Source organism: Takifugu flavidus, chromosome 12 (genome assembly GCF_003711565.1).
Source record: "Takifugu flavidus isolate HTHZ2018 chromosome 12, ASM371156v2, whole genome shotgun sequence".
NCBI lineage: Eukaryota > Metazoa > Chordata > Actinopteri > Tetraodontiformes > Tetraodontidae > Takifugu > Takifugu flavidus.
In genome coordinates, this window is record NC_079531.1 from 12,734,796 (window position 1) to 12,749,631 (window position 14,836).

At 47.6% G+C, this 14,836-nt stretch overlaps 1 protein-coding gene across 11 annotated transcripts in view; it reads right to left on the reverse strand.

Annotated features, from left to right (window-relative positions):
- Positions 1-14,836, reverse strand: part of veph1 (ventricular zone expressed PH domain-containing 1) — a 61,300-nt gene that overhangs the window by 17,581 nt on the left and 28,883 nt on the right. For 9 of the 11 annotated variants that reach the window (XM_057050163.1, XM_057050162.1, XM_057050168.1 and 6 more), the window contains 7 exons: positions 10,108-10,271; positions 9,456-9,491; positions 9,183-9,377; positions 3,515-3,735; positions 2,796-2,993; positions 1,928-2,232; positions 1,672-1,817 (listed from right to left, as the gene is read on the reverse strand). In XM_057050163.1, coding sequence (XP_056906143.1) covers positions 1,672-1,817; positions 1,928-2,232; positions 2,796-2,993; positions 3,515-3,735; positions 9,183-9,377; positions 9,456-9,491; positions 10,108-10,271 — 1,265 coding nt within the window. Of the gene's footprint in view, positions 1-1,671; positions 1,818-1,927; positions 2,233-2,795; positions 2,994-3,514; positions 3,736-9,182; positions 9,393-9,455; positions 9,492-10,107; positions 10,272-14,836 lie in introns of all 11 variants that reach the window. The other 2 variants (XM_057050166.1, XM_057050167.1) reach the window with 2 other exon arrangements.

Sequence of the window (14,836 nt, forward strand, 5' to 3'; positions counted from 1 at the left end):
GCTGGTTTGAGAGTGGTGTCAAGGAAGCTATCTATGTCAAATTGGAAAAACCATCCTTAAACTGAGGTGGTGGGCTGAGGCACTTCCTGTCACCCACGTACAATGCAGTCCTCCACTCCTTCCAACAACAAACCAAACATTCAAACCATTCCAGGAGACCTGGTGACTCACCAACACCTCAACCGAAAATAGGTGAACGACCCAACCAACAACCCTGCCAATGACTCTCAGGTGACCACTCAGATCATTAACATGCCAATGGTCCACAGGGGCTATATTTTCAAGCTCGGTCCCAAACGAGTTCAGAAGCCTGAAGTGAACTGAAGACGCCTTCTGGATAGAAGGCGAAATGTCTTCAAAGAGAAGAAACACAGTCCAGTTGACAGAGAGAACTACCTTGGATAACGATGAACTGGATGATTGAGAATCTACACAGACACCCACTGGTATAATTCACACATTAGGGCCCTCAAGCAGAAAGTGCGAAGACTAGAAAGGAAGTGGTATTCTTGTAAAATAGAGAGCTATCATGTAGCCTGGAAAGACTGTCGGGTAGTTTACAAAAAGGCCCTCTGTTAGGCGAGAACAGCTTATTTTTCTTCTTTAATTGAAGAAAACAAGAACAACCCCAGGTTTCTTTTCAGCACTGTGGGCAAATTAACCAAGAATCACAGCGTTTTAGATCCACGTATCTTCCATGTATCTACCTTCTTCCCTTAGTGGTGAAGACTTCATGAGCTTCTTCAATGATAAAGTTCTAGCTATCAGAGAAAAAGCCAACCAGGCCATCCCAACAACTGGACCATCACCAGAAGTGCTGACTGTGGGAACATACAAAGGGGTCTCCAACAAGCCCTTAAACTCCTTCACCCCTATATATTTTTCTGAGGCGTCTTCACTAATTCAGAAATCCAAGTCTACCACATGTCTTTTAGATCCCATCCCAAAACACCTGTTCAAGGATGTTTTACCAATGATAGGCAGCTCTATCCTGGACCAGATCAATTGTTCCATAGTGACAGGTTATGTAACCCGGTCCTACAAGGTGGCAGTGATTAAGCCGTTGCTAAAGAAAACATCACTGGATCCTGACGTATTAGCAAGTTATAGGCCGATATCCAACCTTCCCTTTATCTCTAAAATTCTTGAGAAGGTGGTGGTGACTCAGTTACTGGAGCACCTGCAGAGAAACTGAGTGTTTGAGATGTTTCAGTCAGGTTTTAGAGCTCACCATAGCACAGAAACAGTACTTATTACACTTAGTTTTTCTGCTTCCCCCCTTCTGTATTCATCTACAGGTATCGCCGTCTTCAGAGCTCCATGCTGACCTACTGACCTCTGACCCCGCTGACCCACTCAACTCAATTTTACCGGCAGCTTATTTTACCTAATATAATGTATTTCTCTATGTATTTCTATGCTTTACTTATTCTCTCCTCTACCTGTCCTCCGCCTTTCTCCTCTCTATCTACCCAGCCGGCCATCAACAGGAGGGTCCCCCTATATGAGCCTGGTCCTCAAGGTTTCTTCCTGTTAAAGGGGAGTTTTTCCTTGCCATTGTTACTTGTTTGGGGTCAGGCCCTGGGATTCTGGAAAGCGCCTAGAAACAACTTTGATTGTAACAGATGCTATATAAATAAAGATGGATTAAAGATTGATGTGTTGGTGCACCTGTAGCTGCAGCAGCATGATGTGGATCCACAGGTCAGGTTGCCGGCTGCTTAGGTAGAAGCAGGACTTGGCATACAGACAGTAGGGACTCTTTACAGGACAGGAGAATGACAGCCTGGCCACACGGCCTCCAGTTGAGTTTGAGTCTGTCACACGTAAAGATAGTTCAGTCCAAACACACACAAACGACAAACGACACACACACACACACACACACACACACACACACACACACACACACACACCAGAGAACTACCTTCGATGGTGCAGTGGTCCGGGGTAGGGATCTGATGCATCAGGCTTTTACAAAATTCTCTGATGGTCTCCATGTTGTCTCTCAAGTGGATGAAGAGTTTGTCGGGCTGTTCTTCTTCCTCTTTTCCATCTCTGTCCATCCTCTCAGGCTCTGTGAGCCCTGTATCAGGGGCAGGGGCGGTGGTGGTCTCAGAGTTGATCACTTTGTTCTCTGAGTTACTGGCGGCCTGATTTCCTTCATTATCCTCGCCGGTGTCAGAGCTGATGGACCACGAGCGCACAGCATGAAGAGCCAGACTCGTCGATCTGAGGAAGACAACAGGATGAGGAAAATCCTCTGCCCGTTTCTGAAAAGCTGTGGAAGAAGGCCTTAGTTTCTGTAGAATCATCTCCAGGAAACTTGGCACACTAACATCATCAGGATCATTCCCAAATGATTACTGGTGTTAACATGTGACTAAAGGTGATTACAGATGATCACATGGGACTACAGGTGATCACAGTGAAGACAAGTGATTGCAGGTGATTACAGGTGACAAGAGGTGATCACGGGTACTTACAGATTATTACAGGTGATCACTGGTGATTACAGGTGACTAGAGGTAATTACAGGTAATTGCAGGTGATCACAGGTGACTGTAGGTAATTACAGGTGATGATAGGTGATCACAGATGACTGGAGGTAATTACAGGTGATCACAGGTGACTAGAGGTAATTACAGGTGATCACAGGTGAGTGAAAGTAATTACTGGTGATCACAGGTGACTAGAGGTAATTACCGGTGATCACAGGTGATTGGAGGTAATTACATGTGATCACAGTTGCCAAGTATTTGGTCTCCAAACTGTTGCAAGAGCAGAAGTTTAACCTGTTGAACCTTATCTCTCGGCGCTCTTCTCTAACTGCCTGGGTCAGACCGTAGTGTCTCTCTGGTGTGGGTGGGGCTCCCTGCTGCCCTGCCTCCTCCATCATTTTGTCCTCAAAGGCCTTGTTGCTCACCTGCAGCTGCTGCTCAGTTCTATTGCCTCCTGCAGGAGACACAGAGGGAGAAGAGGCCTCGTGTATCCTGTAACACACGGGTTGGAGGTGGAGGGCACGTGAGTTGAAACTGTCCAGACATATTTGAATTGATTTCAGTCACGTCTCCCCCCTCCCTTCCCAGCATTTCTCAGCATGACCATCATCTGTCTTTGTCTTGTTGTCCTCCCTCTGAAAACTTTCTCCTCTGTTTTTTGCTTTCTAATCATGTTATTCATCTCTTCTCGGTCTGCCTATGTCATTTGCTTCATGAGCTCATTAAACACTCTGTTTGCTCCACAGGCTGCCAGAACCAGGCTGGTTCTCCTAATGTCTCAGGCTCTCTCTGTAGCTCAAAATACAATCCAGGAATCTCCGCTACTATGGAAACGTTGTCCCCAATAGATTATGCTCTTGTTTCTCATTCACATTCATACTAAACATACACATTGGCTGTGCTTCTGTTAGCATTAACTACTGTTGCTGTTATCCACACAGTCTGAATAGAACATTCTGTTGGTCAATGAGGTCAATGTGTTAATGTGTGATATGATATAAAGCATTGATGACCTGCAGTGTGAGGTTGTATTGTCCTCCAGTCTCCGTCCCAGCTGCCTGGCAATCGCTGTAAAGGAGTTGCTCATCCTGTAGATATCTTTAGTGCCACCTCCCAGCAATGATGGGTAACGGTCAGTTAGAGCTCTGATCTCCAGCAGCAACATATGGTGAATGCTGTGCTCCACACTGCCCATGAGGGACACCAGGTAGACCAGAGAACTGTGAGCGTGAGCCTAGAGACAGAATAAAGATTTCAGCAAAATGTTGTCAAATACATTGTACTGGTGTACAGCGGTGGAACTGGGTTTACTCGGTTTTTCTACAGTTTTTCTACAGCTGATGCAACCAGACCAATTTTACGGTTCCAACACTTGACCTGCTGGTGATTAGAATTTACAAGCTCACCCACATTTCAAATCTTGAAGTGACTTTGTTTGATTCAAACTCTGGTGACTTTGTCAAACGCTTGTGACTCTGGATCAAACCCTGGTGACTCTAGATCAGACTCTGGTGACTCTGGATCAAACCCTGGTGACTATGAGTCAAATCCTGGTGACTCTGGATGAATCCGGATCAAACCCTGGTGACTTTAGAACAAGATAACTCTGGATCAAACCCTGATGACGCTAGATCAAAATGTGGTGACTATAGATCAAACCCTGGTCACGCTAGATCAAAATGTGGTGACTATAGATCAAACCCTGGTCACTCTAGATCATACCCTGGTGACTCTGAATCAAACCCTCGTGAGTCTAGATCTGACACTGCCTGGTCTTCTGCTCTCATGCCGAGGTGGAAAATTCCACTCACTCTGCCATGCCCCTCCTCCACACCCATCTGATCAGCCTTCATCATTTTCACCTGTGGCTCCCTGTTAGGCCTATTTAAACCACTGCTACACTCACTGTACATTCATGCCTTGCCAGATTGTTATCGCTCCATGCCAGACTCTCCAGCACTTTGATCGGATATCCTGGTTTTGACCCTGCCTGCCTTGGACTTATCTTCTCTGTCAGTGCCCTGGTAAACCTGACAACCTTCTGGCCCCATTCAAGAGTTTTTGTCTTGTGTTTGTTTGGACTTTGCCCTCTTGTGTTCTTTTTTGCATGCCACAGAGGTTTGTGATACCTACCGTGCTGTTACCCACAAGTTTTTAATAAAGATATTTATTAAAACTGTCCGGAACTCCTGTGTTGCAAGTGGATCCCATCACACCGTGTCAGTACAATCTGGCCAAGTATGGATCCAGCACATGGCCCCTCACCACTGGCTCGCCTTGACAGGACTGAGGTGGTTCTGCAGCAGCATGAGACCATGATGGCCACATCCGATGCAGAGGCCAGACAAGCAGCTCCTCCTGGTTGGAGTAGATTCTTTGGGTTGAATTTGCCCACAACTCCCTCATATGCCACTGGTTTCTCACCATTTCAGTGTTGTTATGGGTACCAACCCTGGCTCTTTCCTGCCCTTGAAAAGGAGGTCCTTCTACTTTTGCCTTCATTCGCCGCTGTCATCGCACCTGGCACCAAATGCATGCATCCCTTCTTCGTGCTGCTGACTGTTATTCTGTCGCTGCCAATCAACATCGATCTCCAGCTACGGTCTACCAAGTTGGTCAAAAGGTCTGGCTCTCCACTAGGGATCTGCCCCTTTGAGTGGAATCTAGGAAACTGGCTTGAAGATTCATTGGCCCTTTCCCCATCGTGAAGATCATCAGTCCGGCAGTGGTAAGACTCTGGCTCCCTGGATCCATGTGCATTCACCCTACCTTTCATGTGTCCAGGGTCAAGCCTGTTCAGGTAAGTCCACTGGTTCCCCCCGCGCCACCCCCTCCCGCGCCTCAGTTGATCGATGGAGGGACCCGTATATGCTGTAAGGCGGCTTCTCTGCTCTAGCCGTCGTGGAAGAGGGATACAGTATTTGGTAGACTGGGAGGGATATGGTCCAGAGGAACGTTCTTGGATTCCTGCGCGGTTCATCGGATTCATTGACTGGTTCATTTGGATCAAACCCTGGTTAAACCATAACAAAACCCTAGTGACTCTAGATCAAACCCTTATTACTATAGATCAAACCTTGATGCTCCTAGATTAAATCCTGGTGACTCTGGATCAAATGCTGGTGAGTCTAGGTCTGAGAATAGCTAGGGTCTGTGGAATGTCTTAGAAACATAGATGTGGTTATGAGAGAGCTGACGTTCTGAATCTCAATCATTAGGTTTTGGCGAGCAGCATGTAACTGATGTGGATTTAAAATGATCGTAAATTTGCCATTTCGTCTAGCACATCAAACGGAAAATTGATTTTCCGTGTTGTGCATCCACCCATGTCAACTACAGTTCAGAAATAGTGGAAGAATGTGTGACAGATTTATGGAGGATTTTAAAACATTTGTAACATTTCTGGCATCACTGAGCCCAACTGATTCTGGTCCTACTGAAAATGCCCTCTAATATCAGCTCATCTTTCACACATTGACTTAGCTGCCAGGTTGGCTAGTGGTGGCTCCTGATGTTTGGATATGAGCAGCAGGATTGTGGGTAATGTAGTTATTTTCTTCTGAACCATTCTGTTTTAAAATTGGACATTAGAGGGAAATGAAAAGGAACCTAAACAGGTGTAATATTGTGATGTAATGCAGTAAATATGCAAGTTGCAACAAATATGCTTGTAAAGTTGCTGGAAGTTGATCGTTATGTGGACAGGACTAGCATCTTACTCACAGTGTTTGGGTTGAGGCAACAAATGGGTTTGTCGCTCTTTTTACTGCATGCTGGGACAGAAGAAGGTATCCATTTTCTTGTTGGGAGCAGGTGAAGCCAGTAAATTAGGAAATAAAAGGTGTGTGGAAAAACATGGGGGCCATAAACATGTTCAGCGAGGCCCCTCGTTACTCCAGCAGGTACTCACACGTATGCTAACAAGTTGTAAATCAGGAATTCAGTGTAATGCATCAACCTGAAGAACTTCTGCCTGAAGATCAGGGAAAAAACCAATAGAATGCAAATAAACTTTCATCAAGTTAAGATTGACAAGTATGCAGCAGAAGCATCAAATTCCCATAATCAAAATACCAATTTGGGATATTTCTGCTGTATTTGACATTATAGCTTTGACTGAACTGGGATTTTACAAACTCCCAGAGTTTGAATTGGTAGAAAAGACATGTCCACCTGTGAAAGACAGACACTGATGGACAAATACAAAAGTCTCTGTTACTCTCTGTGCCCTAAAAAAGCTGTCAGCCGTTGGACCATTGAGAAGACTTGAGCAGAGGACCAGAGGAGCAGATCAATGTGTGTTTCAGGGCTCACTCAGTCTTAATACAGGTAAAACAACCACCAGAACATTAAACAATACCAATAAAAAAAATCACTGGTCCAACAACAGTTAGAGTGGAAGATTCCATTGATCCCTGACAAGTGTTGAACCCACATTGCTCACTGGAACCTCATGACAAATGTGGAAATTTCTGTATCGGGCACATTTGGACCGTCCATCATCATTCCGGCGCTGGGATATGTGTTCTACTTGACAACTAAACATTAACAAAAACACTGTCTTTCTCCCTTTCCTGCTCAGTTTCCTGTGGAGGTCTGCAGAAGAGTGACCTCCGTTTTAGAAGCCTTTAAAACTGGACTGTTGGCTCCAGAACAGCCTCTTGTTGGGAAACACAGAGGATGTTCCAACATTTGCCAGTCCAGGATGGTGACAGTATGGACATGAAAGACATGAATTTCTGATCTAAGTTTAGCCTCAGAGATGACAGTTCCAGTATAAACTGGGAGGCAGCTGCTCCAGTTAAAGATCCTCCTGAGATGAGACTTCTCTGGAAACTTTGATGCTGTAATGTGACAACACAATTCAGGAGTTTCAACTTCTTTATCAAATGAGCCAAAAAGAAGAATCAGACCTTCAAACTGCAACAAGAACCCCCAACTTCAGCTGATGTGAGTTAAAGTAAGCCAGGATCCACCACAGTTATGGAGTCTCAGGGTTTGTTTCTCAAACACACACTGATGCAACCACAGCCTGTAATGACTCCCCCTTAGGATCAGAGGCTCCAGGAGCCAGAGAGAGTTGTGCAACAGAAGACAAATGCATCTCTGTTTGAAAGTGTGTGAGAGCATTTGTGTGGGGCACATAGCCACAGCAGAAACTATCTGCTGCCATCACCAGGAGGCCTCTGTGGAGGCATTTCCCAGAAACTGCCTGGCTTAGTTTACAAATGGTTCCAACATGAGGAGGGACAGAACAAATATGTGCATCAGCTCAACAAGCTCTTCCCAGATTTCCACTTTTCCCTTTTAATTTTCCATGAATTAGATGGAAATTGGCCCTAAATGGTCCCTGTGGGAGTGGGGTGCCCTAACCCCATCCAGCCATCACCTTCATCACTGTCAATACATGACAATGTACTGACAGCAGTGTGTGATATCATTGTATGATGCAGTGATTTCACTTTTGCAGACACATGCTGATGACTTCATAAAGATGGACGCTTTTGAAATATAAACCCTATCAGGATGTCCTAGTCCTTCTCTTTTTAGCTGCTTAAGATTCTGCAGTCTATGTTGCAGCTGATGGGTAGACCTGTTGTGTGTGTGGGTGGGTGTGTGTGTGTATGGTCACATGGTTGTGCTCAACACGATCCGCATACACACAATGATTTGACCCGTTCCTCATCATTCTCCTGTAGTGCCCTGATTCGTGTCCTTGTACGCTTCCTACCCTCTCTTATGAGTATTTAAGCACTTTCCTGTCACTTCTGCACAGCCTCAGACTACAACCACACTGGTTGCCTGTAGTCCTGACAGGACCTGGTGTTTAGTGCCCCAGGTCTGTGGAGAGACTCGTCCTCTGGGAACACAGACCTGGTCTTGGGACAGCCAAATCTGAGCTAAGTAGTGCTGGCTGACAGAAGGAGCGTGGGACAGCATGGAGGAGCGGGCTCACAGGTTCCACAGCTGAAAAGACTTGACTGCTGACCTTTCAACGTATGCGTGCACGTGTGTGTGTACATGCTGATGGTGTCAGCACATCCTTTCCTTGCTCTGCAGCCCTTCAGCGATACTGAAGCTAAATGAACTGTAATCACCAGCTCTGGTTCCTACAGCACTGAAGAATCCCAGTTCATGTGTTCACACATTGTTGTGTTGATCTTCACTGAGCTGTGCAGACACTGAACTCTGAGGAGGAGACATGTTTGTCTAGGCTACACACACCAGATAAAGACAACAGTCACAACCTCCGGATGTGTCCAGCAGTGAGGGTTTTATTCCTGGCAGCACAACAGAGGACAAGTCAGGCAGGCTCAGCCCGTCCATCTCCACTCATTAAAGTAATCACTCATGCTGTGTGTATATGTGTGTATGTGTGTCTGTGTGTCTGTGTGTTGGTGTGTTGGCTGGTATATGCTCCACAATGAGCACAAGAATTCACATTTATCAAGCAGAGTGAGGGCATTTTGTCTGGTCCTCGCAACTTCAAAGTTGTGTCTAAGGGTTCACACTTGGATTGGTTCAGGTCAGAACTTAGATTGAGTCAGAAACAGGGTCAGAAGCTGAGGACAGGGCTGGATTACGTCCATGTGAGCACTCACAAAGACAGAGATGTGTGTATACATTTATACACTGAATATGTTTATGTGTGTGTGTGTTCTTGTTGGCATGTGTCTGTACCTTGCTGATGACACCAACGGAACCATGGATTTTTGCCACGTGACCCAGAAGAGCAGGGAACTGCTGTCCCACAATCCTTAGTGCTGGCAGGAGCCCGAAGAGAGAGGAAGGACTGGCCTGGGACACGTCCACCAGTGCGCCCAGTAGGGCCTCGCTGAGACACTGGTATTCCAGGTAACTGACCAGCCGGGGCACCTGAGGGCTCAAAATCTTTGTGGGGACACACACAGATAAACCAGAAAGGATGTTAACTATCCTTATTTTGATACTCACATCACAAACACAGCCTGAGATGTCTTCAGTCTTCAGCTGGAAGTGAGCAGAGAGACCTGGCACCTCATGAACCGAGCCATGAACAAAGCTTGACTGTGTCCCTTCATTATCTGTACTGGTCACACTGTGTTGCACCAGACTGGACTGGATCACGCTAACAAAGCAGGGCACTGCCAGCCCCGCACACATGTGAGTCAGCACTTCACGGCCTTAACCGAGGCCTCATGGGAAGCTTTTTATCTGCTCACTAGAGTGAGAATAGTGTGTCTGCAGTCACAACAGGACAGCATCTCTGAGTCTGGAGGTGGACAGATCAGATCTCCATTGTGTGATGACTGATGCAGGGACTTCCTGCTCCGCTGACTCTGGGCCAAATGTACTAGCACGCATTTCACTGGCCACCTGGCCGGGTTAAACAGAAAAGAGCTCAGCTCAGGTTCAGTTAGACATGATTTGGAAATGTCTGCTCGAAACTGCAATAATACGTGTTTAATGACGTGTTTCAGGGCCGCTGCTTTTACAGTTTTGTGATCCAACACAGAGTGATCAACGGAGTTGTCAACAGTATCATGACAACTGTGGATAAACTCACTTTAATGGAGGCTTTTCTGAGCATGACACTATTATGCACAACAGCCACCCAAATACTCACCACTGGATGTTTCTCTGCCACAGCCTGAATGAGGTGGATTAGGTGCTGCTGCTCTGGGCTCTCCAGTTGCAGCATCATGGCAAGGAGGCTGTGGAGGTGACAGTGGATGGCCTCTGGCTGTCTGGGATAGACTGACGGTAACACTCGCAGCAGCATGTGGTTACCTGCAAACAGACACAGGTCTTTTCTATTACCGGTACTACCAAAGAAAACAGGAGGAGGAAAAGAGAGGAGGGCTGCTGTTTTCAGACTGTCTTCAAGCCGTTCGTGCAACAGACAAAACAAAAACCACAGAAGCACCAGAAGAGACAAGGTGCCACCAAGAGACCAAGGTGTGCTAATGCACATCCCTGATCCTGAAGCATGATCCAGAGTCCAGATCATGACTTCGCAGTCAGACCATTTGGGCCACCAGGATTCTGTTCCGTTCCGTTTTCTCCCGCTTATCCGGATCCGGGTCGCGGGGGCAGCAGCTTCAGGAGGGATGTCCAGACAGCCCTCTCACCGGCCACTTCCATCAGCTCCTCCGGGGGGACCCCCAGCCGCTACCAAGCCAAGCAAGAGATGTAATCTCTCCACCTAGTCCTGGGCCGGCCACGAGGCCGCCTCCCGGTGGGACATGTCCGGAACACCTCTAAAGGGAGGCTTCCGGAAGGCATCCTAGCCAGATGCCTGAGCCACCCCAACTGACTCCTCTCGATGTAGAGAAGCAGCGGTTCTATTCCAAGCTCCTCCCGGATGTCCGGGCTTCTCACCCTATCTCTAAGGCTGAGCCCGGCCACCCTATGGAGGAAACTCATTTCAGTCGCTTGTATCCGCGATCTCATTCTTTCAGTCATCACCCAACGTTGATGGCCATAGGTGAGGACTGGGACGTAGATTGACCGGTAGATCGAGAGCTTTGCCTTCCGGCTCAGCTTCTTCTTCACCACGATGGATCGGTTGAGCGCCCGCACCACTGCTGACGCTGCTCCGATCCGCCTGTTGATCTCACGTTCCATCCTACCCTCACTCATGAACAAGATCCCGAGATACTTAAACTCCTCCACCTGGGGCAGGACCTCCTCCCCAACCCGGAGAAGGCACTCTACCTTTTTCCGAGCGAGGACCATGGACTCTGACTTGGAGGTGCTGATCCGCATCCCTGCTGCTTCACACTCGGTCGCGAACCATCCCAGCATTTGTTGGAGGTCCCTGTTCGATGGCACCAGAAGAACTACGTCATCCGCAAAAAGCAGCGACGAGATCTTCCGCTCACCGAACTCAAAATCAAATCAAATCAATCTTTATTTATATAGCGTCTTTTACAATCCAAATTGTTTCAAGGCGCTTTCCAGAATCCCAGGGCCTAACCCCAGACAAGCAACGGTGGCAAGGAAAAACTCCCCTTTAACAGGAAGAAATCTTGAGCAGGACCAGGCTCATGTAGGGGGACCCTCCTGCTAATGGCCGGCTGGGTAGAAAGAGAGGAGAAGGGGGAGGACAGGTAGAGGATAGAATAGGTAGGAGAGGGAGAGGGAGAGGAGAGGAGAGGAGAGGAGAGGAGAGGAGAGGAGAGGAGAGGAGAGGCATAGAGCATAGACATACATACAAAAATACATTATATTGAATTAACTTGAATTGAATAAGCTGCTGGTTGAGTGGGTCAGCGGGGTCGGAGGTCAGTATAGAGCTCTGAAGGTGGCGATACCTGTAAATAAATACAAAAGGGGGGGACTACACAGGAAATAGCATTACTAGTCTACTTGATGGAGGAGGAGAGGAGAGGAGAGGAGAGGAGAGGAGAGGAGAGGAGAGGAGAGGAGAGGAGGAGAGGAGAGGAGAGGAGAGGGAATCATGACCCAGTGGGGTGACAGAGGCCTGTCAGGTGATCATGTTTCTGGAACCCGGCAGCCTTGGCCTATAACAGCATAGCTAAGATGTTAACCTAATGATTAGCCGACCTCCTAAGTATGATAATTTATCTGTTTATGATAATAACCGGAACTACAGAATTAGTAACAATAACCTTTTTCAAAGAGGTAGGTTTTAAGCCTAATCTTAAAAGTAGCAATGGAGTCAGCCTCCCGTACCTGGACCTGGTAGCTAAATGTTCGGCCCCCCATTCTACTCCTAGAGACTCTGGGAACCACAAGTAGACCAGCATTCTGAGAGCAGAGCGGTCTATTGGGCTGGTAAGGTATCACTAGCTCCTCCAGGTAGGATGGAGCTAGGCCTCTGAGGACCTTGTAGGTCAAAAGAAGGGTTTTAAAAATTATTCTAAATTTAACGGGCAGCCAATGAAGAGACGCCAGTACAGGAGTAATGTGATCTCTTTTGTCAATACCTGTCAGAACTCTGGCTGCAGCATTTTGGATCAGCTGGAGGCTTCTTAAAGAGTTGTTTGGACACCCTGATAATAAAGAATTACAATAGTCCAGCCTGGAAGTAACAAATGCATGGACTAACTTTTCAGCATCATGCCGCGTCAGTAGCTTCCTGATCTTTGTGATGTTTCTCAAGTGAAAAAAGGCACTTCTAGAGACTGTTTTCATGTGTGAGTTGAAGGAGAGATTTTGGTCAAAAGTTACTCCTAGATTCCTCACAGAGAGATTAGATGTTAATGAGATACCATCTAGAGTGATCATGTGATCTAATCTGTCCCTGAGAGGTTCAGGACCAAACACCATGACCTCAGTTTTTCCTGAGTTGAGGAGGAGGAAATTTGAAGACATCCAGGACTTTATGTCTTTAAGACAGGTCTGAAGCTTCACTAACTTCTCTGTCTCCTCTGGTTTCATGGATCAATAAAGCGTCATCAGCATAACAATGAAAATGTATTGCATGCTGCCAAATAATATTCCCTAAGGGAAGCATGTACAAGGTGAAAAGGATTGGTTCAAGTACAGAACTCGACACCCTCCACTCCCCGGCTCCGCCTAGAAATTCTGTCCATAAAAATTATGAACAGAACCAGTGACAAAGGGCAGCCCTGGCGGAGTCCAACCATCACTGGGAACGAGTCCGACTTACAACCGGCTATCCGGACCAAGCTCCTGCTCCTTTGGTACAGGGACTGGACGGCCCTTATCAAGGGATCTTCCACCCCATACTCCCGGAGCACCCCCCACAGAATGCTCCTGGGGACCCGGTCATAAGCCTTTTCCAAGTCCACAAAGCACATGTGGACTGGTTGGGCAAACTCCCAACTCCCCTCAAGCACCCCAGCAAGGGTAAAGAGCTGATCCGTGGTTCCACGACCAGGGCGAAACCCGCATTGTTCCTCCTCGATCAGAGGTTCGATTATCAGTCTAATCCTCTTTTCCAGCACCCTGTCATAGACTTTCCCAGGGAGGCTGAGGAGTGTGATCCCCCTATACCGTATTGGCCCGAATATAAGACGGTGTTTTTTGCATTGAAATAAGACTGAAAAAGTGGGGGTCGTCTTACATTCGGGGTCTAGACATTATACCCATTCACAACGCTAGATGGCGCCAGATATCTTTAAAGCGAATGCTGAAAGCAAACCCCTGTCACGAAAGAATAAAAATAAAAATAGCGGTAGCACGAAGAAGAAAAATAAAAAATAGCGGTAAGAATGAAAAGAGAAGAAAATAAGAGAAGAGATAACAGAAAATAGTCTTTTTTCAAACTTGAGTCTTGAAAAAGAGGGGGTCATCTTATAATCAGGTCGTCTTATATTCGGGCCAATACGGTAGTTGGAACACACCCTCTGGTCCCCACTCTTAAAAATCGGGACCACCACCCCGGTCTGCCAGTCCAAGGGCACTGCCCCCGATGTCCACGCAATGTTGCAGGGGCGTGTCAACCAGGACAGCCCTATAACATCCAGAGCCTTAAGATACCCTGGGCAGATCTCATCCTCTCACGGAGCTCCACCGCTAGGCAGCTGTTTCACTACCTCGGCAACTTCCGCTCTGGAAATTGGATGGTCCACCTCCTGGTCATCTGACTCTGTTCCACCTTGAGGATACGTGTTGGTAGGATTGAGGAGCTCCTGGAAGTATTCCTTCCACCACTGGATAATGGCCCCAGAAGACGTCAGCAGCTCCCCATGCACACCTAACACGGTGTGGGCGAGTTGCCCCCTGCCGCCCTAAAGGCGAGGGACAGTTTGCCAGAATCTTCTCGGAGCAGACCAAAAGTCGTCCTCCATAGCCTCACCGAACTCCTCCCATGCCCGAGTTTTTGCCTCCGCGACTGTCGCTGCCGCAACCCACTTAGCCAACCTGTACCGGTCAGCTGCTTCCGGAGACCCACAGACCAGCCATGACCTTTAGGCCTCTTTCTTCAGCCTGACGGCTCCCCTCACCTCTGGTGTCCACCATTGGCTACGGGGATTACCGCCACGACCAGCACCAGCGGCCTTGCAGCCACAACCGCCTCAACAATGGCGGAGTGGAACATGGCCCATTCCGACTCAATGTCCCCTACTGCCCTCGGAACACGATCAAAGCTCTGTCAGAGGTGGGAGTTGAAGACCAGCCTGACGGGTTCCTCCACCAAGCGTTCCCAACAGACCCTCACTAAGCGTTTGGGCCTGCCAGGTCCGCGCGGTGGCTCCCCCCCCGATCCAACTCACCACCAGGTAGTGATCAGTTGACAGCTCTGCTCCTCTCTTCACCCGAGTCTCCAAAACATATGGCCGCAGATCAGCTGACACGACTATAAAGTCAATCATTGACCTACGGCCCAGGCTGTCATGGTGCCAAGAGCACCGATGAACAAC